This window comes from Lissotriton vulgaris, chromosome 10, assembly GCF_964263255.1.
Source record: "Lissotriton vulgaris chromosome 10, aLisVul1.2, whole genome shotgun sequence".
Taxonomy (NCBI): domain Eukaryota; kingdom Metazoa; phylum Chordata; class Amphibia; order Caudata; family Salamandridae; genus Lissotriton; species Lissotriton vulgaris.
Genome location: NC_141698.1, coordinates 162,513,886 through 162,539,916, shown reverse-complemented (window position 1 = coordinate 162,539,916; position 26,031 = coordinate 162,513,886). Strand labels below are relative to the sequence as shown.

The window sequence follows — 26,031 nt, the reverse complement described above, 5'->3', positions numbered from 1 at the left end:
GGCATGAAGGTGCAATGTCTGGAGGTGGGGGTGTAGAACCTGCCCCTCCATCTGAGAGAGGAGGTCTGCCCTGAGAGGGAGACGGAGCGGCGGGTGAGAGGAGAGGTGGAGTAGATCTGTATACCACACCCTTCTTGGCCAATCCGGGGCGACCAATAAAACTTGGGCCCGGTCTTGGCGAATTTTCCTCAGAACCCGAGGAATCAAGTGTATGGGAGGAAACGCGTAAAGGAGTTGATTTCCCCAACTCAACTGAAACGCGTCCCCCAAGGCTCCTTGCATCGGATACTGGAGACTGCAGAAAGACGGGCAGTGAGCATTCTCGCGAGTGGCAAACAGGTCCACCCGAGGAGTCCCCCACGTCCGAAAGACGTGACGAACCACCTCCGGGTGAAGCCTCCACTCGTGGTCGGCAGAGAACTGCCGGCTGAGACGGTCTGCACGCACGTTCAGAACTCCGGCCAGATGATTTGCCATCAGACAAATCTGGCGGTCCTGAACCCAGGACCAGAGACGCAGAGCCTCTCTGCAGAGACACTGCGACCCCACTTCTCCCTGCTTGTTGATGTAACACATCGCGGTTGTGTTGTCCGTCAGGACTTGGATCGACCGACCGCGAAGGGAAGGGAGGAAGGCCTTGAGCGCCAAACGTATCGCCCGCAACTCTAGAAGGTTGATGTGAAGCAACCTTTCCTCTGGAGACCAAAGACCCTTGACCTCCAGATCCCCCAGATGAGCACCCCACCCTAGAGTGGATGCATCCGCTATCACCGTGGCCACCGATGGAGGTAGATGGAAAGGCTTTCCTTGCGACAGGTTGCCTACCACGCTCCACCAAGACAGATCCGCCGCAGTTTCTCTGGAGATCTTCACCGACTCCCCGAGATCTCCGTTGTGCTGATACCACTGCCTGCGGAGACACCACTGGAGTGCCCTCATGCATGGTTGACCAACAGAATGCAAGAAGCCATCAGACCGAGCAGGCGAAGGACCTTCAGGACTGGAACGACCGCTCCATTGTAAAATAAAGGAATCATTTCCTGAATGTCGCGAATCCTTTGAGGAGGCGGAAATGCACGACAAACAGTAGTGTCCAGTACGGCACCTATGAACAGGTTGTGCTGGGAGGGCACCAGGTGAGACTTGGGTACATTTATCGAAAAACCCAACCTGAACAACAACTGAGTTGTCTCTTGCAGATGATGGAGCACCTTCTCTGACGACTCCGCTTTGATCAGCCAGTCGTCCAAATAAGGGAATACAGGTATCCCCGACCTCCTGAGATGAGCTGCCACCACCGCCATCACCTTGGTGAAGACTCGAGGCGCAGTAGTAAGACCAAACGGAAGGACCGCAAACTGGTAGTGCTGCGACCCAACCGTGAAACGGAGATACTTCCTGTGCGACTTCAGGATGGGTATGTGGAAATACGCGTCCTGCAAGTCGAGCGACACCATCCAGTCTCCTTCCATCAACGCTTGAAGAACCTGAACAAGGGTGAGCATCTTGAATTTCTCCTGCTTCAGATAGAGATTCAAGATCCTGAGATCCAGGATTGGACGAAGCCTGCCATCCTTTTTGGGGATCAAGAAATACCGGGAGTAGCATCCCTGACCCCTTTCCTGCTCTGGGACCACCTCTATCGCACCCTTTCGCAACAGAGTTAGAACCTCCTCCTGCAGAAGAGACAGATGTTCCTCGGTGCAAAAACTTTGACAAGGAGAGTAAACAGGGGGGAATTCCCGAAAGGGAAGGGCATACCCATTTTCTACAAGATTGAGAACCCAAAGATCTGTCGTAACCGATTCCCAATCCTGTAGAAAATGGGTAAGCCGACCCCCAACCGGACCTACATGATCCAGAATAGCGGATCTAGGGCTGCTTTTCTGCGGCAGGGGGGTTGGAAGAGGTGGAGGAAGAGGAGGGCTGACGTCCACGAGGACGCGCTCTTTGCTTTCCCCTGTACGATCTGTACACTGAATTTTGCTGCTGCTGCTGTTGCTGCTGTTGGCCTTGCCGGAAATTCCGAAAGGAACGACCAAAGCCCCTGAACCTTCTGTTGGAAGAAGTGCCTCTGATCTGGAGACCCAAAGACTTAGCTGTTGCTCTGCAATCCTTGAATCTCTCAAGAGCCGCATCTGCCTTCTTCCCAAAGATTCCTGATCCATCAAAAGGAAGATCAAGCAAAGTCGCCTGAACATCAGCCGAAAAGTCCGATGACTTCAACCAGGCTGACCTCCTAGTGGCGACAGCAGTGCCCATAATACGAGCCACAGAGTCAGCAGTGTCCAGACCACTTTGAATAACCTGGCGGGCTGCCGCCTGAGTGTCAGAAATCACCTCCTCAAAATCCTTCCGGTTGGCGTCAGGAATTTTTGGAGCCAGGATACGCAAAGAGTCCATCAGGGCATGCACATACCTTCCCATAAGACATGTGGCATTAGTTGACTTCAACGCCATACTAGCCGATGAAAAGGTCTTTTTGCAACCTGGTCCTGTTTCTTTGCTTCCTTCTCACAAGGAACCTGAGGAAAGGCACTAAGACTCTTCTTTGAACAGGCAGCCTGAATGACCAGGCTCTCAGGCGAAGGATGAGAAGACAGAAAAGCCGGGTCCTCAGGAGCAGCCCTGTACCTCCTCGCAACACTCTTAGAAACCGCAGGAGCCGACAAAGGTTTCTTCCACACCTCCATTATAGGATCTGTCAAAGCATCATTGAATGGAAGTAAAGGCTCAACCACAGAATTCGGTGAATGCAAGACCTCAGTGAGGATATTAGACTTGAACTCCACTGTAGGCAGAGTCAATTGAAGAAGCTCAGCAGCCTTCCTCATAACCAGATGGTAAGGCTGGATATCCTTAGAAGGAGCACCTGAGCCTGAGGGCAACTCCCACTCTGGAGAGAAATCAAGAGTCCCTGAATCCGCCAATTCCTCAAAACAGCTCTCTTCTAATTCACCTTCTTCAACATCAGACTGAGTCCATGTATCTCTGCTCTTCCAAAAGGCGTTGAGCTTCCCTTCTGGATCTCTCCCTTACACGCCTCGCAGACGGATCCACCTGCGGCTCCGACGGATTCGGGGCCGGCGCCGGTATCAAATCCGATGGCACAGAAGAATGCCCTCGAGGACGATCACGAGCAGGCGACGCTGGAATCGGCGTCGACGACTTCGGCGGAGCCGGGAACTGCCAATGCGGCGTCGGAGCCGGCATGTAAGGCACAAACGGAGCCGGAGGATAGGAGTGAGGAACTCCCAGGCTGAATGCCAAAGGACCCATGGGGCCCGAAGGTGCACCAGAGGGGTACCACGCCCTTGAGAAGACGCCATACATAGCGTTAAGAAACGCTGAAGGGTCCTGGCCTGGAGCAGGAAAGGGCGGCTGAAAACCATCAGGCCGGTCCTGAGGAGGGATCGGATTCGGCTCATCAACAGGCGCAGAATCCACAACCTCCCGAGCCTCTTCCTCTTCACGGGCCGGGGACGGCGCCGGAGACGGATTCAGAACCGGAGAAGTATTCGGAGCCGGAGTGGGAGACCGCCCATGCGACTCGGAAGGAGAGGCCTCACCTTCATGCTCAGAGACTTCGAGAGTAACCACCTTCGAACGTACCTTCTTCGGTGACCTCGACCTCGAGCCCGACTCCTTACCAGACCGACGTCGGGACTCATGTCTCCTCTTCTTGTGCTTCTTCTTCGACTTCGAAACATGATCCGACGCCGACTTCGAAGACGACCTCTCTCGAGAAGCAGATCTCGACCTCGCCCTGGACTTCGACCTCGCTCTTCGAGAACGAGACCTCGACGACTTCTCCTTTCCAGCTTTCACCTTAGCAACCAGAAGTTTGGCTTCTCTCTCCCTCAGGGCCTTCGGATTCATCTTCCGACATGAAGAACAATCCTCCACATCATGGTCGGAACTTAAACACCAGATGCAGTCTTCATGGGGGTCGGTAATGGACATCATTTTACCGCACTCCCTGCAGGGCTTGAAGCCGGTCTTCTTGGATGACATCGTCGAAGAGACAGGATACAGAGAAGCAGAAATATGCAACAAAATGGCAACAATGTACCAGTAGGCTACAGAGATTCCCGATAACCGTTAGCGTCGACGACGCGGAAAAAAGGGAACTGATGTCATCACGCCGGCGTGGGCCTAATATAGGCGTCGGTGACGTCAGCGGAGTCGCGAGCGGAGCCGTGTCTCTGTGACGTCCTATCCACGTCGGCGCGAGGCTACGAAAAGAATTTCCGAATGTTGCTGACGCAAGGGGGATATTCATAAGTTGAGGAATCCACACGGCAGATGTATCTATCAGAAACTAACATTATGGGAGTCCCTTGGCACCTGTATGGAGCTGTCAGCACAACGGGCGACACCTTGACAGCTGTGTGACCAATGTTGATCTGCCCCTAACTAGCTTCCATTGCTTGATTAAAAGTTCCTGGTTCGAGTCTGACACCAGGGGATGTTTCAGAAGATGGGAAAATTGTGCATTATGGGTTACAGGAAACACAATCAAAAGTTATTCGATGTACACCTGACATCAAAACTAAAAACAACATATTGGATAATCTGAACCTAACCATAGACAGCAGGTAATTCTACATGCATCAAACCTCACTATTATTAGATCTTCAACAAGTACTCAAAAATACCTGCCATGGTAGAAAGAGGTGGGGAATGCATAGATGAAATATTAATCAAACACATACGAACCTGCAAACATACACTTGAGTGGCTATTGGGCAAAATATTTTCCATGAGATAAAGTCAATGCATTTATTTATGAACAACTCCGCATTAGGAATTTGAACAAAATGCTACAAAAAGTATTTATTTTATTTTAATCAAATGGAAATGGTCGACAGTACTACTCAGATTTTGCATAAATTAATTTTGCACCGTGTGGCAAATAAACAGAATTTAGAAAATCTGCATTCCTTTACTGATTTTTTTTATCATTGTTTTGGTAAGTGGGGTAGAGATGACAATGAACTACTCCATCTAGGTAATAACCTCAAACTATAAACAGGTCTAAAGGGAGAAAAAAAAAACAGAAAAAGTGAACATGATTACCCCTGAAGCATCCACTCCCATCAACGTGCATTAGTGTGTATTTTTTTATCACACTGTAAAATAAAATAAATACTCCTTGCTTGAAGTCTGTGAAAAAGTACCTAATATTAGGTAAGAAACAACAGAAGAAATAGAGCTGATAACGTTGAGTTTAACACCGTCTCTATCATTATGAGAATAGGTAGAATGACGTTAGTGATTTAAGGCAGAATCAGTGCAATAGCAACATTTCAGCATCTAGCTTACAGCTAAGCGTTTCTCAGGCAATAAGAACATTTTAAGTCAGCCGAGGAATTTTACATTCTCCCAAAATATTTCAGCAGATCAGTTCTTTAACGAACTACAATTTCAAAATAATACATTTTTGACTGCATTGAAAGTGCTCTTGTCTATTTTTCACTAAAGCATGAGGTACAAAGGTTTGCTTTGTAATAACAAGACATACACTGTTTTTATTATAAAGAGTGAATATTAATACTTCTAATTTTAACCGAATCACTTTTGCCGAGAAAATGCAACTGTTTAATTGTCCTATTGCGTACGCATTCCAAGCAGCAGCCTTACGTTTCTTTAACTTAAATTGGCTAAACCTGAAGTGAAATTCCTTTGATTTAGAACAGCGAAACAAATATGTTAACATTGAAAATATAAAAATGTGTGGTCTTCATGAAAGTTTCCGGAGACAGTCAATACTGGTGAAGAGTGAATGCTGGTAATTCTTAAGATTCGTGTTCTACCCCCGGGCCCTGCCTTCGGTTCATCAGATGACATGATTTTTCGATGAATATAGGAAACGAAAGTGAACCATGACGTCATTTTGTCCTGTAGTTTATAAAAAGAACACAAAACAGGCATCACGTTCTAGACTGCAGAGGGAGTCTTGGGGCCAGCTCATTAAAGTGACTCATTCCAGGTCGTTTACTTTGCTTCTTGATGTATTCCAATGTTCTCACCTGGAATAAAAATAAAATACATTTACCTCTCATAAAAAGAATGGGTATGAGGCGTTATAAGGAAAACAAATAATAATATTTACTACAGGAAAAAAAACTGTTGGCTGATTTCCCTTTTTTGCAAAGTTTCAACTACAAATGGCATGCAATAGGAACCCAACTACTATACATGGAGTGCACTCCCTAACGAAGAAACCGGAGGACTCTAGCAAGTAAACACCAATCCAGTAAATGTGATTACATCAGAATGCCATCTTAATCAATATATTCAGATCAGTAAACCATCATTACAAGTGTAAACGCCATCGGAGAATTCCCCACTTACCACTACTTTGCTGGGGCAAATTTGTGTAGCAAATCCTCCAGCAGAGAATCTCCTATTGGAAAATTCGCTTATGGATAAAATGAGATTGCCTTTCCCCTTCAGATGATAGTATGTTATCAAATCTTCTCTAAATCAGGCCCTATATCCTTGGAGAATGGTATTTTCAGAAACATTCCCTCAGCTTATTTGCCTAGAAGCAAGACAGATACCAATAGCTCCACCAGCATTTCACGGTAACACTGGTGCACATTTTCTCCCTTGTACTATTGTTAGCTTATCCAACACACGTACTGTGAATTTGACTTAAAATAACTGGTTTTGGTACAATTACGGTCTCTTCAAATCAGTCACTGTAGGTAGGATCCTTCAGCATGGCTACCCTCTGCTTTTTTGCCTGGTGCTGTGTTGGTTTTTGACTGGTCTGACTGCGATCTTGCTAATCAGAAACCCAGTCTATTTGCTTTCTCCCTAAATTGGTTGTGCTATGTACTTTGGTACACTTCAGATTGGATACTGGGGTACCTTTGCCAATTCCTAGTATATGGTACCCATGTACCCAGGGCATGGGTACCCCAGAGGCCTCCCTTGGGCTGAAGCATGTATTATGTCACCCATGAGAGGCCATCCAAAAAGGAACCTACAGGCCTGCCATTGCAGCCTGTGTAAGTTGGTGCATGCACCACTTACTTAAGATATAGGTTTACTATATCTAAGGGTCACTGCACTTAAAAACTATAAATCACCCCTCTGGCCGGCCTTTACAATCCTGAGGGCAGGGTGCTTTGTTCTAAGTGAGAGGGTGCTACTGCATGAGCAGAACACCCCTACGGCCTACAGAGTCTATTCTCCCAGGTTGTCAGTCAAGCAGCAATTTAAGACATATAGAGTGGCATTATGCGACGGCATGATGACCAACTCTAAAATGGCTGAAACAAACCCTATCGTGTTTGGTGTCAAACATGTTGGAATCATATTCCCACACTGTTAACCGGTGTGGGAGGTATGATTTCACCCCTCAGAAGCGAACTTCGGTGGGTCCCTGGTGTTCCCAGTACCAGCCTTCTAGTCCCGGGCAGCACAAAATGGTTGCTGCCGACCAGAGACACATTTCTGCCCTCCTGCTGCTGAGCCAAGCTCGAGCACGGACGGCAGAACAATAGGCATCCTGTCACAGAGAGGTGTGACTACCTCCCAGACAGTATTTAGTGTATTAGGGCTGGGTGGGTATGTTTGATAGTGACAGAAAGCCAGCATGAGGGGCACATTTGGTATCCCTGTGCATAGTCCAATTCAAACCAGTCCTGGGAGCCGTTGGCTCCTGCTCTGGCACGAAATTGGACAAAGGACTTGGGAGTAACCTCCCCAGACAGCCAAAAATTGTGTTTCTCCTACCGATGTAAGTCATATCAGACTGTTACCAGACAATCACCTCTCTCCATTGGAGTGACATTGCCTACCAAACCGTATGTGCCAAAGAAAAATATTGAAATCACAGTATTTCACATACATAGACAGAGGTAGAAGTACTGCTAGAAAGGGGAGGCTGTCACCTTTTCGTTCCTATACCCCTCAACAGGATTCCTGCTTGATAACTCGAATGGTCACATACTCTTGAGTTCCAATAGATATGCATATCAACTTTTAAGAAATTCTTCTTCACCATTCTGGGGCTACAACAATTGCATCTGCCTTGTCCAATTTAATTTTCTAAAGAACACTGTAAATGACCGGTAGCAGAAGGAAAACAGAGGAGTTTCAATCCCCATTTGATTTGGAAGGCACCTTCAATGTGTCATTTTCAAGGAAACCGTAGTGATCTGAAGTTTTCTATTAAAGGCAGTCACAAACAGATCTAACTCCAGTCACATTTGAGTCCTGCAGATAATTCTGAGAACTTGGGATTCAGTTTCCAAACATATTTTTTTGCATCACTATATTCACATCCAAAGCCAAATGCAATAATCTTATTGATTGTTCGTATGGGCAAGCCAAGATGGTAGAAGGGTAAGGATTGCTTTCATGGAGTGGTGGAGACTAAATAAAATCAGAACCCCTCAACTGTAAACATTTTCCAGGAGAGACTGCAGAATCTCCCAAGGGGCACCTCAGGACCATGGCCACTGCACCGGGTGACCCTTGCTTTAACATGTTGAGTGGAGGTTTTCTGCATTGGGATTTTCTCTGTGATGGTAAAGTGCCTCACTTGCAGGCCACTGTTAGGACCGAAGTATTGTCTATAACCTCTTGAGTTGGTGCCCCAGTTAGCTTCCAACTCCTGTGGGGAATGGAAAAAGAACAGATGATGGATGGAATGATGAAAAAATCAAACATTCACCCCAGTCACAGATACAGGTTAAATGCATTGTTTTTTTGCTTGCCACGCCATTCCAGTTTGGACCAAGCCATATGCAAATCAGTCTTGCCCCTTCTCCCCATGGGAACAGTCCAGCCAAACTGCCAGGCCAGGTCCCCCCTGGACGGAAAGCAGCATCCTGGAACTGGTTTTGCGGTATCACCCCTCATCAGCAGGGCTAGCTTGAATCCAGTGGCATAGTGAGCATGGGACGCACGTCTGGGCATACTCTTCCAACTTATGGTGACAAATGCAAAAAGAACAGATGATGGACTGAATGATGAACAATTCAAACATTCAACCCTGTCACAGATGTGGGTCAAATCCATCGTTTTGGCGTTTGCCACACCATTCCAGTTGGGGCCCGCCAATGTGCAAATCAGTCTTGGCCCTGCTCCCCATAGGAACAGTCCAGTCCGAACTACTAAGCCAGTCCCTTCCTACATGGGGAGCAGGGTCAAGACTTTTTTGCATATGGCTGGGCCCAAACGGAAATGGTGTGGCAAGCAAAAAAACTATGGATTCAACCCAGATAGGTCACTGGGGGTGAATGTGTGAATGTACAGCATTCCATCCTTCACTTTTTTTTGTTCCGCTCTAACTCCTGTGGGGTTCCAGTATTGTACCTTGCGATGGCATTAAGCGACAACCATTATTAGCTGGGGACTGTACCAGGGTATTGAAGGTGCTATCAGCGACTGACCTCTCAAATCAATTTTGGATGACTGCCTGTGCCCCAGAAATTGACGCTATCTCAGGCTGGAATTTGGATGGATGAGTGACCACAGATTTGTACTTTCTGCTGCCACCTCCGTGGGTTCCTCTGTAATCCTGGTCAAAAGCTAGACCCTGATGGATTCCCTGGAGGTTGCCATATACTGCAGTACGACACATCAATCAACCAGCATTAAAATATACTGCTGACACATAAAACATGGCCTAAATGGCAGCAGCCATGTTGGAAGGATAGATGGCCACAGCACAAACAAGTTGCTGCAAGAAATGGGCTCTCTTCCTCAAAGTATACGCAATGGCAATAAGAAGTGAACTAAACTCACCACCTCAAAACATCTGAGCTTATCCTCATCTCGTGTCTTTGGCTGCCCTTCCAATCTACTGACCAATAAAGTTTTACTATACCATTAATATATGCCAAGAGACAGCCTGAAATGTTGAGATGTGTAGACCCGACTGCTTAAATCCTTTCTGGATTTTCATGTCACTAACAGGTGAGCTATAACGCAAAACTTGGACTAGGTCCCTTCCTAGTAACTATGCAGTACATGTAGTAACATCCCTTTTCTCAGGGACTCTCTTGCTCGTTCCTAGGGGTCGCTTTTTCATCAAGATGTTTGTATGAGTGGTAAGGTGAAGAAGAAAAGGGGAAAATGTGGCAGGAATAGGAGAAAAGGAAGGGCATGACAATGTTGTATTATCTGTATGACCAGAAAATATTTCCTTACATTTTTTAAAGAATACCAGCAACTCTTTCACCACCGTAGGAACCGGGAGATGATGAACTCTGGAGAAAAGTTGTTGGTGTTGAGGAGGACGAAACTGATTGTCCTGAGGAACCACATTTAATTCTGCATTGTCCAAACAGGTGGTGTTGTTGGGGAAAGAGCTTTAAAAGCTTGAGGGCTGTAGCAGTCCCAAAATGTTACATTGTTGTATCCACGTGTCTGATTAGCAAGTAGTTGCTATACTCTGCTTGAAATGCTGAAAAGATGCATCTGCCTTTCCCAAAATATCAGTTCACTATTAAAGGAACATACATTAACTTAGGTTAGACAAGATCCTAGAAACCAAAAGGAGCGAAATCCACTCATGTCTATGTATTAAAAATGTGTCCAACCGAGAATTCCAACCCCGAGATAGCTCTGGCCATTCCTCAAACCTATACTATTCTCTCAACTAACCACCATTCTTGGGTAGGAGGGGGTTTAGCTCTAACACATGGAAAAGCTCTTGCCATATCTGGCTGGAGCATCTAGCCTCTCCAAAATTCTGAAGTACTTATTTTGGTCTTGGTCAATCATAATTGTTCAATTAGAATAGTTCTACTTTACAGACCACCGGGCCCACCAACAACATTTTTACTTTCACCACAAAAAGTAATTGCTACTGGATATCTGGACACTAACAATCTAACAGTATTGGGCGATTTTAACATCCATGAAAACAACACTGCCAACATCAATGCACTGAAACTCATGAATATGTTTTCTACATTTGAGATTCATGAGCATGCCCAGACGATCATACAACAGACAGACAATATAACGTACCACACCTATGCCAAGTCCAACAATATGAACATCGATTCTATTACAGAACTCCTCTGTACAGACCAGAAGGAAGTCTTTTTTTCGATTGTTTGTGGCTGACTTAAAACCCTCATTCTAGCATCAACCCCAAAAACCACTTATAGAGCATGGTATAAATTAGATATTAATTAGCTTAATAACTCTTTAAAAACCTTGCAACCTGATGTACAATTTGATAACAATATTGATTCTTCTCTGAATCAATTCAACAAGTGGATCACAAGTGCTTTAGATGAGGCTCTACCTTAGAAAGCAAGTACACACCACCAGGCAAATCCCTCTGCCCCATGGTACTCATTGCACTTGGTGCCAACTAAAAGAAAGTGTAAAAACTAGAAAAATCTCAGAGTCTCAGGTACTCCCACACAGAAGTTGTCCAATAAATCAGAATTGAAGACCTATAAAGTACTATTACGAACTGCTTGGTCAGACAAATGTCAAAATAAAATGCTAAATGTTATCAGTCTAAACTCCAGCAAACAAACTCTTCTCAATATATAAATCCTTGGCTAGTGTTGACTGCTATGTGCCTACTCCTTACTCGAGGAATCATGCTTCGATCTAGCAGACTTCTTCCACTATAAGATCTCAAATCTACTTTCCTCACTCAACCCGATTTCCCCAGTAGATGCATCAACAGAGCCAGATATCACAGCACCATTGTCATTGTCTAAATTCACTCTTTTTTCATAGGACTTGACAAGTTGAAACAGAGACCATTACTTCAAGCTCTATGCTGGATCCTTGTCCATGAGAGAATCTTTAAACATATTATTCCTATAGTCACTCCCTTAGTTACAGCCATCTGTAATACATTTCTCGATATGGGACAGGTGCCACTGTTCTGTAAAACTGCTCTTATAACTCTACTTCTAAAGAAACCCTCTATGGATCGAAGTAACCCTGGAAACCATTGCCCCATCTTTCCTCTCTTCTTAGTCACCAAGATTCTGGAAAGATGGGTTCATTCTCAGTTATTCCAATATCTAGTAGAAAACAAAATCCTCAATCCTTTTCAATCTGGCTTTAGACCCACCAGGAGCACACCGACCATGCTCATTACTGCTGCCAATGATGTCCACATGATATTGGACTTGGGAGACTCTGTGGCCTTCATTTTACTTGACTTGTTAGCAGTACTTGACTCGTTTTCACACTCCATCCTGCTAAACAGGCTGCAACAGAGAGGCATCCAAGGAAAATAACTTATTTGGTTTGAATCCTTCCTGAAGTCTAGAAAACAGGTGGTCCAACTGTCAAACTTAGATACTTAGGATGTGGCTCCCAGATGGCTTTGCTCTTAACCCAACACTTTTTAATGTGTATGGGGAGTCATTGGCAAATTTGATTACCTCTTTGGATATCAATTTTATACATACGCAGATGACAACCAGATTATTCTGCATCTGTATGGCGACCTTAATTATCTGCTGGACCGATTTAAAAGTTGTATTGCTGAGGTGGCAAGTTGGATGAACATCAATTCCCTATGTCTCAATTCTGACAAAACGAAGGCCCTGCTCTTTGTAAGCCCCTTCTACTGGTCTCCTGGTGGCTGGAATCTTAAGTCAAACGTCCCATCCTGCCAGGTAACATTTGAAACTTGGAAATCATGTTTAACCCCAAGTTGTCCTTTGAATCTCACATAAAAAAAAACACTCATGGCAAAATGTTTTTCATCAGCGAGGTACTAAAAACTCTTCTAATTATACCACAGACCTCCATACAACTGCTAGTTTAATAATTGATTATCAGTAGGCTAGACTACTGCAATGCACTATTTGTAGACCTATCTGCCTACTTTATGCACAGATTGCAGTTAATTCAGAATGAAGCAGCTAGACTAATAATAGGCACCCATAAATAGGACAGCATTTCAGTTCACCTCAAAACTCTACAATGGCTTCCTGTTTAGGAAAGGAGTATCTTTAACCCCTCCCATGCTGGTGACGAACCCCAGCCGTCACGCCCCGCAGTGGGCGTGTGCTGTTGACGGCTGGGGTTCGTCACGGCCCTGCCCTGTTCTTTTGTTTACCGCACAGTGGTAAAATCGCGGCGGCAGCGAAGAGGTTAAGATCCTCTTATTGTCACATTTTTACCATTTTTACCATTTATTCACCCAATTGAATCTCCTCAATGTTCACAAGATATAGGCCTCTTTAGACTGCTGTGCATATTCTTGCAAGCAGGTAGTTGTGTCCAAATTTCACAAGCCAGACTTTGTGGACGTGCCACAAGGCTGAAATAACCTCACTCTCGTGATTCACACTAGACTCAATCTTTTAAGATTTGGGTTACTATTATGGCAGGCAGGGTTGGATGAGGAGGAGTATTATTATAGCTTTGTAGCATTGGATGAGCGTTCAGAAGCTTTCAGACCAACTGTGCCAGTCATTGCCTTTGTTTGACTGGTCTATGGTATGTACCACTGAAGTAAATTTTGTTGATGCAGCCACAATAGCATTCAGCAATGCCTCACTGAATAAGTCTCCTTGATAAAATCCCTTATGGTGCTGTGTCTGGTGTCACTGCTGGTATTGCAATTTATATATACAAACTCAACTCACAAAGAGTAACCACAATCTAACTTCTTCCAGGTTTGAAGATAAGTAATTACACAAAAAACAAACAAAATTTCACTGTTCAACCTGTATTGCTTCTAATCAATGGACGATCTTAATGGTCTGTGACACATATTACTTGACCGTTGATTAATATTATGTTTATTATTCATCCAAAAAGAGTACCATTTAATTATACATTAATATATATATATATATATATATATATATATATATATATATATATATATATATATATATATTCACTGAAAAATCATAGGTTTCACACCAGTTATAGTTAGCTGGAAATTTTACTGACATAAAACCGTTGAAATTCCAACGTTATAGTTCGTTGGACTCACTATAAAAAGCACGCCTGCAATGCACTGCTGATGACGTCACATATTACATCACTCATGACATCGTCAGAGTGATGTAATATCATTCACGAAAGCAACCCACTCCATCGGGACCAGAGACAAGGGAGATGGTCCCAAACATACAACCACAGTTTGGGGAATACAAGATCTCTTGTATATTTTGTGGTAAGACCATCACCTATGGTGAGCAAAGCATAAAGCTCATCAACCGTGCTGGTGACAACCACAATTGCCCCAAAAAACAATTTTTTCCTTTTTTTTTTTTGCTCCAGTTGAGCCGTTTACAATTCCCTGTTTTTTGTTTCTCCCCATAAAAATAACAAAAAACATATAAAATAGTTCATAAAAGCCAAATAAAGTACAAAATGTTCAAAAAAACATTAAAAAAAATGTAAAACAACAAAAAGAAGAAAAAAAACAGTTCTTTTTAGAACTACCTCCAATGTATAAAAAAAAGCTACATTTTTTAAAAACTCTGTCATTTTATTTTCCCCATGGTACGCTCCCCGGTCTGCTCCCCTGTGCGCGTACCGGGCGCTCCCGCCGCTCAAATCGGAAAAAAAAAATGTTTGGTCCCGCGGGGCCCTTTTATAGCCCCCACATCAAACCTAGTGGGTCAGGGGGGGTCTACTCTGCCCCCTTATGGTAATTTCCCTCTTTGTTTTTGCCACCGCTTGTGTCTCGATCCTACCGAGACACAAGATGGCGACCGCTCCGGACTGTTTGGAATGTTGAAAGAGACCCGAGAGCCAATCAGCTTTCCACGCGCGAACTCGCGTAGCGCGCTGGTTAGCGCCCCGGGGCGCGCTTATAGATATATATATTTTTTTGAACCTAAATTACTCAAAATCCACTTGAGCACATATCTTGAGACATAGCAAAGGCACATCGGGATACCAGTCCCTACAATTTTGCCAAGTTTCGTGGAAATCCATTCAGCCATTCGGGTTAAAAGTGAGGTCGACCGCCCTATGGAAATTAACATAGGGAAAACACGTTTTGGGACCCCCCTTTTTTCTCGGCCCCAGCTTGACAAATCCCCCCCAAACTTTCAGGGAAGGACCGGAGAGCCGCGAGGCAAATTTGAGGAAATTTTCAGGCAGATTCCTCAACCGGCGCCAAAGTTATTCACAATAGAATGCTGCGATTTCCCTATTGAAAATAATCCTAACTATAACTACCTACTGGTGACCACCAGTAGGTAATATACACACAACACAAACTTTCTTCCAAGAAGAAGGTAAATAATCACGCACTCGCAGGATTCTGCTTTCCTCGTTTTTCTTTATTGCTTCAAAAACAGCTTCCAGATCATCTCAAAGAAAAAAAACGACGCGTTTCGTTAACCTCTGTTAACTTGCTATATATATATATATATATATATATATATATATATATATATATATATATATATATATTTATTTATTCGGGTTCACATCCTTCGCAACGCTGGGACACCAAGACAGCGGTGCAGTTCAGGGGCAAAGGTAACCCTGTGTAAAATAAACAATGGACTCAAGGCCCGAATATCGCGGCCATCTTGGACTGGAGTATGCTTTCATAAATATATATGGCCTACAGTGTGTAATATACATTGTTTGTCTTTAAACAAATACATTTCAAAACAAACTTTTCGAAATATATGGCTACTTTTGTCAAAATAATTGTATTATTTGGTGTAAAGTAAAGCAAAGCAGTCTTGTACTTACTGCCCAAGTTACATAAAGACCCTAACAATCCTCCGGGCAGGCCAATTGAGTCCATTGTTTATTTTCTTCACTAATCACGTGAAACTTTATTTATTGTTTGCACATTGCTTGTGGAATCACCCGTGACCAAGGCGAGTGTTTTCGCCGAAACGCGTTGTATTTTTTTCCGTGTTTCATCACGATGCTGCATTGAAATAAATAAATGTATTTGGAAAAGCGCACCATGCATTGGATTTGATCATTGGATTCTCGAGGAGAGTGGCGTAGCTACGAGTTGTGGACCTGAATATATATATATATATATATATATATATATATATATATATATATATATATATATATATATATATATATATATATATATATATATATATATATATATACACACACACAAACAAATATATATTAATACATGTACACTTTGTATTTAAATATGCTTCATTATTCATACTTAACTTTCATTATTACTGTTGTAAAATCCTTTATTCACAAAAATATTATGTTTCACCATGTACCCTCACATCATTCATACTCAAACCTAATCCCTAAACTACACATGGTTCCTGGACTCCACACTTAGTCCCAAAACAACAATTTGTGTATTGTGCGTACTAAAGATCTATTCCACACAAATGAGCCTTTGCCGGTGAAGCACACACATGCAGTCCTTAAAGATATGCCAGTGAGTTAAGGCTCAAATTGGAATACGTATAAAACAACCGCAAAGGTGCACCACAAAAAGCAAGACAATAAGTGCAAATGGTATTTAAGCACAATGAATAAATATTTCTCAAAGAGATGTTGATAGTCTTCTTTTAATCTTTATTTTCAGTTTGCAGTGAGACATTTACAGCCGACGCGTTTCGTCCCAAGCTGGGACTTCTTCAGGGCTTTAGGTTTATGGTACGTCGCTTGTGGAGAGAATGTGAGAGGAACCGGGGTCCAAGGGGCGCCTTCCCGGATAATGTAATCCTGATGTGTATTAGTTCTTTCCAATGTCGAATTAACAGGGTTAGTCCTGAGTGATTTATAGAGCTAGTGGTGGACTGATGGTCCTATTTGTCCAAGGGAGGAGGGTGTAGGCACTGTATTCCAGCAGGCCGTTCCTGGTAAAACGGCCGGCGCCCATCCACAGCCCTCGTCCCGCCGAAACACCCACAGCGACGTCTCGAACACGACGTCGCTGTGGGTGTTTCGGCGGGACGAGGGCTGTGGATGGGCGCCGGCCGTTTTACCAGGAACGGCCTGCTGGAATACAGTGCCCACACCCTCCTCCCTTGGACAAATAGGACCATCAGTCCACCACTAGCTCTATAAATCACTCAGGTCTAACCCTGTTAATTCGACATTGGAAAGAACTAATACACATCAGGATTACATTATCCGGGAAGGCGCCCCTTGGACCCCGGTTCCTCTCACATTCTCTCCACAAGCGACGTACCATAAACCTAAAGCCCTGAAGAAGTCCCAGCTTGGGACGAAACGCGTCGGCTGTAAATGTCTCACTGCAAACTGAAAATAAAGATTAAAAGAAGACTATCAACATCTCTTTGAGAAATATTTATTCATTGTGCTTAAATACCATTTGCACTTATTGTCTTGCTTTTTGTGGTGCACCTTTGCGGTTGTTTTATTTGCACTGAAATTCCCTAGGGAATAGGCATAGTGATGATGGGTGCCATCTAGTGTGCACACAATCCCCTTCACTAATTTAAGGGTCAACGAATATTACGGGGAGAAAGTTAGTCAGGTGCTGACTCTAGGAAGGGTCCATCATTATATTTTGTTCCTCAAATTGGAATACGTGTTGCGTAGCTTTACAAAAAGCCTCACTTTGGGAAGGACTAGAGGAAAAGGATGGGAAAGGTACGCAAGGTAAGGAGTAGAGTCAGGAATTGGGGTTGTTGGCATGCATCTGTGCTCCTCTGCTGCACCTGAGCGTGTTTTTTTTTTGTGTTCAAAAGTTTTTATTAGGAGCTTAAGAGATACACAGCTGTACAAAAGTTATTAACAGAAGAAAGAATTTGAAAGAATACACATATAGGGTAAACAAAACCATAAAAGAAGTTGGCATATGGAGAGTACACATGAGTCGTATCAACATTGTACAATAAATTAAGTAAATTATAAGTTATACATTAAAATTATTATTAAATTATACATACAATTATACATAGGAGAGTTGCATCTATTTTCTTACATGACCGTAGGCATACAGAGTCATAGAGTGATAACATTACCACAACAGCATGTTAATTAGGAGGGTGGATGTACGGGGTGGTCGCGAGGCTATCATGTATCAAGGAGGCTTGTGTAGGTCAAAGTATTTGTCTAGCGAGGACCAGAGTTTTTTGAGTGGGGGACGCCACGGGGTAGAGGCGAGGGCTATATTGTCGGCTCCTCTTAAATTGGTGACCCAGTTAAGCCAATGGGGGAAAGAAGCCTTGTTTGTGTTTTTCCAATTATTGAGTATGATTTTAACCGCAGCCGTCAGCAATAGGTCGAGTAGGGCTTTATCATTATCATTGAGTGTGGCGGCTTTGGCAAATCCGAAGACGAGCGTTGAGAATTCCCTTGGGAGGGTGATATGTAGGGCTTTGGAAATGAGATCAAAGATTCTGTCCCAATAGGCGGTGACGCATGGGCATCTGAAAATTAAGTGTTCAAGGTCCCCTCCCTCACCTTTGCAGTTCCAGCATGCGTCATCATCCCTGATTTTATGCAGAAAGACCCTCCTAGGTGTCCAGAAGGCCTTGTGGAGTAGCCAGAACTTGGTTTGTGAGAGTGTGGGGCTTATTTTGTGGCGAGTGGTGGACTCTCAGGTTCTGGCCCACTCTACCTCTGAAGTAGGTGTGGTTGAGAAAGAATCCCAATAGAGCTGGAGTGGTTTGGTAAGGGAGGACGATTGTGGATGAATTCGTTTATATATTCTAGAGACTTGATGGCCAAGTTTGTTTAGTGAAGTGAGGAGTCCAGGGAGGGAAGGGGTGACGTCCTTCAGGTCCGCTTTTGCTAGCGCTACCTTGATATGTAGAAAGTTATAGAATTTTATGTGATGGAGGTGAAATCTGTTCTGCAGTTCACTGAAGTAGAGTGGTAGTGACTTTTCAGAGAGTTAGTGGAGGAAGAGTCTACCTCTTTCTATCCAAGGAGAGTAGTTTAGAGGTTTCCCTTTGTATGTTAAGGCGTTATTGTGCCAGAGCGACTCCCAATTTGAATGCTGGAATTGGTGTGGTAAGTGTTTGCTGACTTGGAGAAGAGCCATTTTGGTGTTTTTGAAGATAGGGCCCAAGCCTAAGTTGGGACGGAGTTTAATGGTGAGCAGAGCACAGGGGTCGGGGCCTTGTAAGATGGACCTTTTCACAGCAAGCCACACCGGGGTATACTCCGTCTGTGGGGTCAGCCAGTATGATTCTTGTTTTGCTAAAAATGCAGTTTGATATAGCTTGAAGTCCGCCAAGTAGACTCCCCCTAGGCTTTTATCTAATCGTAATTTCGTGTTTTTAAAGAACTCTATTATTGTGTTTCCGTGTTTCTTTTTTATGATGTGAAGACGACCTTTCACTGGAAGCTTCTCTTTTTTAGGCACTTTTGAGCTCTTCGTCTGTGGGGTTAGCCAGTATGATCCTTGTTTTGCTAAAAATGCAGTTTGATATAGCTTGAAGTCCGCCAAGTTGACTCCCCCTAGGCTTTTATCTAATCGTAATTTCGTGTTTTTAAAGAACTCTATTATTGTGTTTCCGTGTTTCTTTTTTATGATGTGAAGACGACCTTTCACTGGAAGCTTCTCTTTTTTAGGCACTTTTGAGCTCTTCTGAATTGCTTGGGCTACAAATTATGCAGCTTGCCTCTCCCTAAAGGCTTTTGTGGCCATTTTTTCAAAAGTTGTGTTCACGCCCAAGCAGAACAGGCAGCTCAAATAAGGGTGAACACTAACATTAGTCTCTTGCAACACGAGTCAGGGCATAAAATGTGTTTCTTTTCTGTGGGGATGTGCTCATCAATGAAAAATCTCCGTTTTGTGAAGAAACCCTTCAGGAAAAATCTGGTAGAAAATGTTTTCTTATAACAGAACAAGCAACGCAGTCTAACTTTTGAGGCACATGGAAAGACAAATTGACACAGGCCCAGGAGGCATCTTTATGGACATGCTGTATGCCTTCCTGTAGAGTACAGTGAATCTGTGGTGGAGACGTAATAGTGCCCAATAATTACAAAGAATTTACTGATGTGTTAAAAAAAAATGTACATCCAGTCTGACTCCGGGGAAGAATCAAAGATGAGAAATTCACCAGATAAAATATCCATTAAAAGATGTTTTATTTATTTATTTTTACATTTGATTCAACGACCAGATGTCATAGGCAGGTAGTTAGTGGCAGGTAGTTAGTGGGAAGTCAATTTGGATTGAAAGTGAAAAATGTAGAAACAAAACAATTTAAACTCCCAAACTAAATGGCTTGAAGGAGAATTGCACTGTGTTCGCTCCTCTGCTGGGTGTTCTAACGGAGCCAAAATCCTGCAATGAGCCGTACTCACCAGTTGCCGTGCACCAACTTGCAGCATAGAGCATATGGGGATAGTCTGGCAGGAGACTTTAAAGGAGATATGAGGTTCCTTGGAACCACCACACATTGTAGTGAACTGAGCCTGGATCACCCAAGATGATGCCAGCATGGGCTGCTGGCAGAAGGGGCTGATGTGGGACGTACTGACACAGGGAAGATGAAATGATTCCTGGGGCCACACTCACCCAAAAAAGTGTGGAGGATATGGCAGTCCCACCAGATGTACTGAACCACCTTCACAAGAGCCACACACAAAGAGTGAGGTACTGGGAATGATGGGGGTTCTTGCACCGAGATGGTGTTTCATGTTTACAACTGCAGGAATTTTTAATCGATTATAACTGATAAAACACCACCCAAGGGAGTTTTTGCCTTTCAATACAACTCGGAACTACCCAGATTTGTCTGCACTTTCACTGCTTTGAAGGTCTGAAGCGTCAAACTGTATAAATGATGCCTATACAACCATGCATGTTTCCATGATGCATACTCATGCTACGATCCAATGAGGCCATGGTAAGCTACTTGATGTGCCCTTTTGACCATCTGCTAAGTCCATGGATGCCCTGGATTCCTTGGACATGTTTACATTCCCGTTTTGGTATTATTCAGCTCACTGTATACTGCACTTTGCTCATAGTTTTACTGAGAACCTGCTATCCCTACGCATCAGAGTTTCAGTTCAGGGCAAGAGGCTTCACTACATGGTTATCCTCTTTCGCTGAAACCGTGAGCGAGTTTTGCATTCAGAAAGCTCAGGTAACAAAATTGTGGCAACAAAAAACACTGTGCATATGAAAACCTCTACAATTAATGTCCTCCCCCATACAGTGCTGTTCCCAACACTCCTGTTCTTAGATTTACACTGAGATGGTGTAAAATCAATGGCTAATACAGAAGGACAAGGGCCATATCATGAGCATCTTCAGCAACCAAGCACAGGCCCCATAGGAGGGTCATTCCCAGGTTTTGCTGCAGCTACACTGCCTACAGAAAATAGATTAAATCAGGATATTGAATAGAGAAGTGGTTCTTAACCTTCTGGACTTCTGTGGACCCCCACTTAATCACTACTGGACCATTGGTACCCTAAATTAATCATTATTGGAATCTGGGGAACACCATGGAGTCATTACTGGAAACCGTGGATCCCGGTGTAAGCATTTTTGGTGATTTGAACTGCAAATTAACACACAAAAAAATAATAAAACAAGCCTTCACCAAACAAGCACACAAATGAAATACTTTATTTAATTCACAAACAAATTTAAAACAACATCTACATTATAATTTAAATGGGAAGTTTGGAGCTTTTCTAAATTCAATTGAGGTCACTCATCGACGATACTATATTTGGTTCAATGCACTAGCACTGCTCCCACAAATCTATCTGAGGATACGAACTTAATTTTTTAGTCATTTGAGATGCCATCAGTGATGTCACTCAACATGTCATGAGTGATGTAATATGTGAGATCATAAGCAGTGCACTGCAAGCATAAGTTATACGTAATTCAGGTAACTATAAGTGCTGAGTTTCACTGGTTTTGTTTGAGCGAAAACTGAGCCTAACTATAACGTCCCTGTAACGTTTGGTGTTTTCCGTGACTTGCAAAAGTTTTTTTTATTGAATTTCCTAACTAGAACGTCTTTAACCTTTGTTTTTTTCTGTGAATTTAAACCTTAAAGAAAAAGGAAGATGCAACTTACCAGTATGTGTAGGAAGGTGGCTACCTGACTATGGTTACCCCAGATTTTTTGCCTTGTGTTTAGCTGGTTTTCGACTTAGTTGGCCTGGTTCCCTGCTAATCAGGGCCCCAGGCTATCTGCTCTCTGTGTAAAATGGATTCCATGTACCCTAGGTGCATAACTAGATTGGAAAATGGACTCCTTGTCAGCCCCTGTACCATGCACTATAGGTGCTCAGGGCATAGGTGCCACCAAGGCCTACCAGGGGCTGAAGCATAGCTTTTGCCACCCCTGGCTGGTTCTTAAATTGACACAACTGGCTGATCACTCAGCTGGGGCAAGTTGGTGTAATCACCCCTTGCTTAGATATAGTATACCTATATCTAAACCTATATCTGGACACATATAAACCTGTGAGCCACTCCTATGGAAGGCCTTATCAATCCTGAAGGCAGAGTGCGTGGTTTAATGTGAGATGGAGCTCTAGCATGAGCTGAGCCTGTCTGCAGCTGTCGGGAACAACTCCCTATGCTGTTCCGGGATAATGCCATACCATATACTCTTAAGTGCATTATAATCCTCGCGGTTATATGTTAACTTTGGTTTGGCTTTATCAAAACATGTCGTGTAAGGTGTCATACGATTTGGAATACTACCCCCTCGCCAGTCCTGACGACGGGGGTAGCATTCCACCACTCTAGAGGGACACGACATGTTACTTTGCTAAAACGCGGTTGATGTTTAAAAGAGCCTCAGATCCACAAAATGGATGCTTCTGCCACAGACACGAGTCTGACCTCCTGCTGCTGACCAAAACTCAGCAGAGGAGGCCTGGACAAAGGCTTTCCTGTCGCAGGGCGGTGTTACACCACCCCAGACAGGAGATAGTGGATTGTAGCAGGGAGGTTTGAAAGAAACCAGACACTGCCTTGGGCGCACAAGGCTGCCCCTTGCATAATCCGGCCAAACCGGTTCTGGGGCCCACCAGCCCCTGTCCCAGCGCGGCCTGGATCAAAGGAAAGGGGTGCATCCACCCCCTTCCTGGGGCCCACCCATAGGAGGGGACCTAGCAGGTAATCCAGCCCCCTAGATTGGTATAAGAATGGGAGCAGTGCCAACGCAACCAGATTATCCTGATGAAACATTTGAAACGAAACTCTGGACCCTTCGACATCCTACTCAACGTAGAAGACTGAAGAATCTCCCTTGTGGTCAAGGAGTGACCACCCTGTGCAAACAGGCACCATCCAGCACCTCGACGTCTGCTTTGTTGCAGTTCACGCAGGAACTCGAGCGACAGATCGACAAGATCAAGCTTGCCTGCCTTCTTACAGCCCGATCCACAGTCCCTGCAGAGCTGAGACCCGTGGACGCGACCGGAAGCGTGGGGCACGCCATCTTGAAAAGACCACGAGACTCTGACCGTGCAGCCCACGAGTGACCCTCGAAGCTGTACACCGGGGTTTGAGAAGCCCCAACAATGACCCACTTTTGCACCGAAGCTCACCCCTCTACACTCGAGTGCTGCGTGGGGCCCTTCTGCTTTCTTTGGCTCGACGCGTTGGCCCGGTCACTTGCCAGCTGGCTTGTGGCCCCTGTGCTGGCGAAAACCTAAAACCGACTTGTGATTCTGGTTGCTCCAGACTTGCACCAGCTCCTCTGAAAAGGAGTACCCGCTCTGACCCTCCTGGTCCGAGTGAGACGCAATCTTCCAGTCCTGCGTGGATTGCTCTTGCCAAGTGTTGTTTGTTCCGATCTTGAAGCCGACAGCGCTGACGGTGAGAGCCTGCGTGGGACAGCTCGTGACCCGCTCCTGGACGTCGCAGATGCCCCAGAGCCCACATGGCAGCGGGGAGAAGCTCCTCGACAACCACCTGATTGCGCCCGACATTGCCTGGTTCCCTCCTGGTTCCACCCTGATCACTGCTGAGTGACCCAGACTCTGTCCCCTCTGCTTTCAGGTACTTTTCTACTCTGATCCACCCTTGGATCACACCGGACACTTCTCCTTCACATCGCCTGCAGCATCCTCAGCTTCAAACACCAAGAACCTGCGTGACGAAACCCGACGCCACTTCGACCCTATGCACCCGCTTCCTGGGGGTGAGGTAACATTGCAACACCGGTGTTCCCACACTGGTACACACCTCTAGGGTCTGTGTCTAAAGTTTTGTCCATCTAGGTTCAGCGGAAGCATCCTTAAACTCTCTTTGTGTAACTTTTACGCACCATTGACTTTGCATTGGTGCATGCGTGTGCTTTAAGCGCTGCACCGGAATCCCGCGGGCTTTTCCCGACTTCAGCATTGCTTGTCCCGACTGCTCCCAGCGATTCCCTAGGCCCTAGGCTTAACCACTGTTCGATTGGTATCTCTTATACCACTTTCTTAATATATGGTTTGAGTGGCCACCCGCCCTCATCCATAATTGTGCAACTTTGTATGTTATACTGTGCTTTTGATTTAACGCTTGTGCCCCATTGCTCATAAAGAGTACTGGGGATTATTTTAGAAATAAACCCATTTTTATAATATATACTTGTGTGGTGTCCTTTCATTTGATATTACAGGATTGTGATTGGTAAAACAGCTCACTTAACACAACCTCTTGAGTTTAGCCTTTAAGGCTGCTTAGTCTATGCTACCATTAAGATAGCTTGTCTATAAGGTTGACTTACAACCAGACACCATAAGGGATTGTTTGGACTGATACAAGGTGGTTCCAGAATTGGAAACATCATATATCAGGCCAACTTCTCATAGTATGCATCTGTTCTTTGCATGTAGAGCTGCAGATGTCTACACTTTGCATTAGATCGCCACCTGGTGTTGGGCTCGGATGATTGCATGTTGTCGTCGTCTTGGAAGAAATCTTTGTAGTCACGAGATAGGAGACTCCTCCCTTGAACGATAGTGCGCATAGGCATCGGCTCCATCCGTAGATTGTTTTTCGCCATGATGGGAAATGATGGAGTTAGTAGAAAGAAAGAAGGGATGACCATGCGTGTATATCTAATTAAGATAAAACTGGAACAGATACAGGTCCCGGGGAAGCGGGAGGGTGTGTATAAATCTGCAACTCTACATGCCAAGAACAGATGCATACTGTTAAGTAGCATTTTCCTTTCGATGCATTTGAGCTGCAGATTCTACACTTTGCATCGATTGTGCAGCAGTGCCTCCCCTAGCGGTGGTCACCTGTATCCGTTGCAGTAGTTTGAAAGAGAGTTTTGAGGACAGCTTGGCCTACTGCAGCTTGCTGCTTGGCCTGCACATCAACACACGTGTTTAGTGAAGGTGTGTGTTGTAGACCATGTTGCTGCCTTGCAGATGTCTTCTAGGGAAGTGTTCCCTAAGAAAGCCATGGAGGCTCCTAGTTTGCGTGTGGAGTGCGCTCTAGGAGGAACTGTTAATGTACGTTTTGCCTTGTGATAGCATATTTGTATACATTTAACAATCCACCTTGCAATTCCAGATTTAGAAATCGGGTCGCCTTTATGTGTGGAGAGAAAGCTACAAATAGTTGCTTTGTTTTGCAAAAGGATTTGGTCCTATCGATGTAATAGAGAAGAGCTCTTTTGACATCTAGTGTGTTTTGAGCTCTCTCTGCTACAGAGTCTGGATTTTGAAAAAACACTGGTAACTCTACAGATTGGTTTAGGTGAAAAGGAGTAATTACTTTAGGAAGGAAATTAGGATTAGTCCTTAGAACCACTTTTTTACGGTGTAATTGTAAGAATGGTTCTTGTATAGTGAAACCTTGAATCTCACCAACTCTTTTAAGAGAGGTAATAGCAATGAGGAAAGCGGTTTTCCATGTGAGAAATTGCAGTTCACATTTGCGTAAAGGTTCAAAAGGGGGTCTGGTAAGAACAATGTTTAGGTTCCACACTGGAGAGGGTGGTAACCTAGGAGGAATAATTCTTTTTAACCTCTTCACTGCTCATGACAAGGTCAACTCGTCATGGGTTTTACCTGCCCTGTGCTTATGACGAGTTGACCTTGTCATGAACAATGGGAATACTCAAACTCCAGCACACAGCGGGAAAACCCCTTAGCAGCCAAGGTGTTAATCCTTCCATAAAAGCT

The 26,031-nt window shown here is 44.4% G+C and overlaps 1 protein-coding gene across 1 annotated transcript in view; it reads right to left on the bottom strand.

Annotated features, from left to right (window-relative positions):
* Positions 1-4,810: 4,810 nt before the first annotated feature.
* Positions 4,811-26,031, bottom strand: part of VPS35L (VPS35 endosomal protein sorting factor like) — a 495,721-nt gene continuing 474,500 nt past the window's right edge. The window contains exon 31 of the mRNA XM_086940786.1: positions 4,811-6,032. Coding sequence (XP_086796912.1) covers positions 5,934-6,032 — 99 coding nt within the window. The 3' untranslated portion in view covers positions 4,811-5,933. The remainder of the gene's footprint in view (positions 6,033-26,031) is intronic.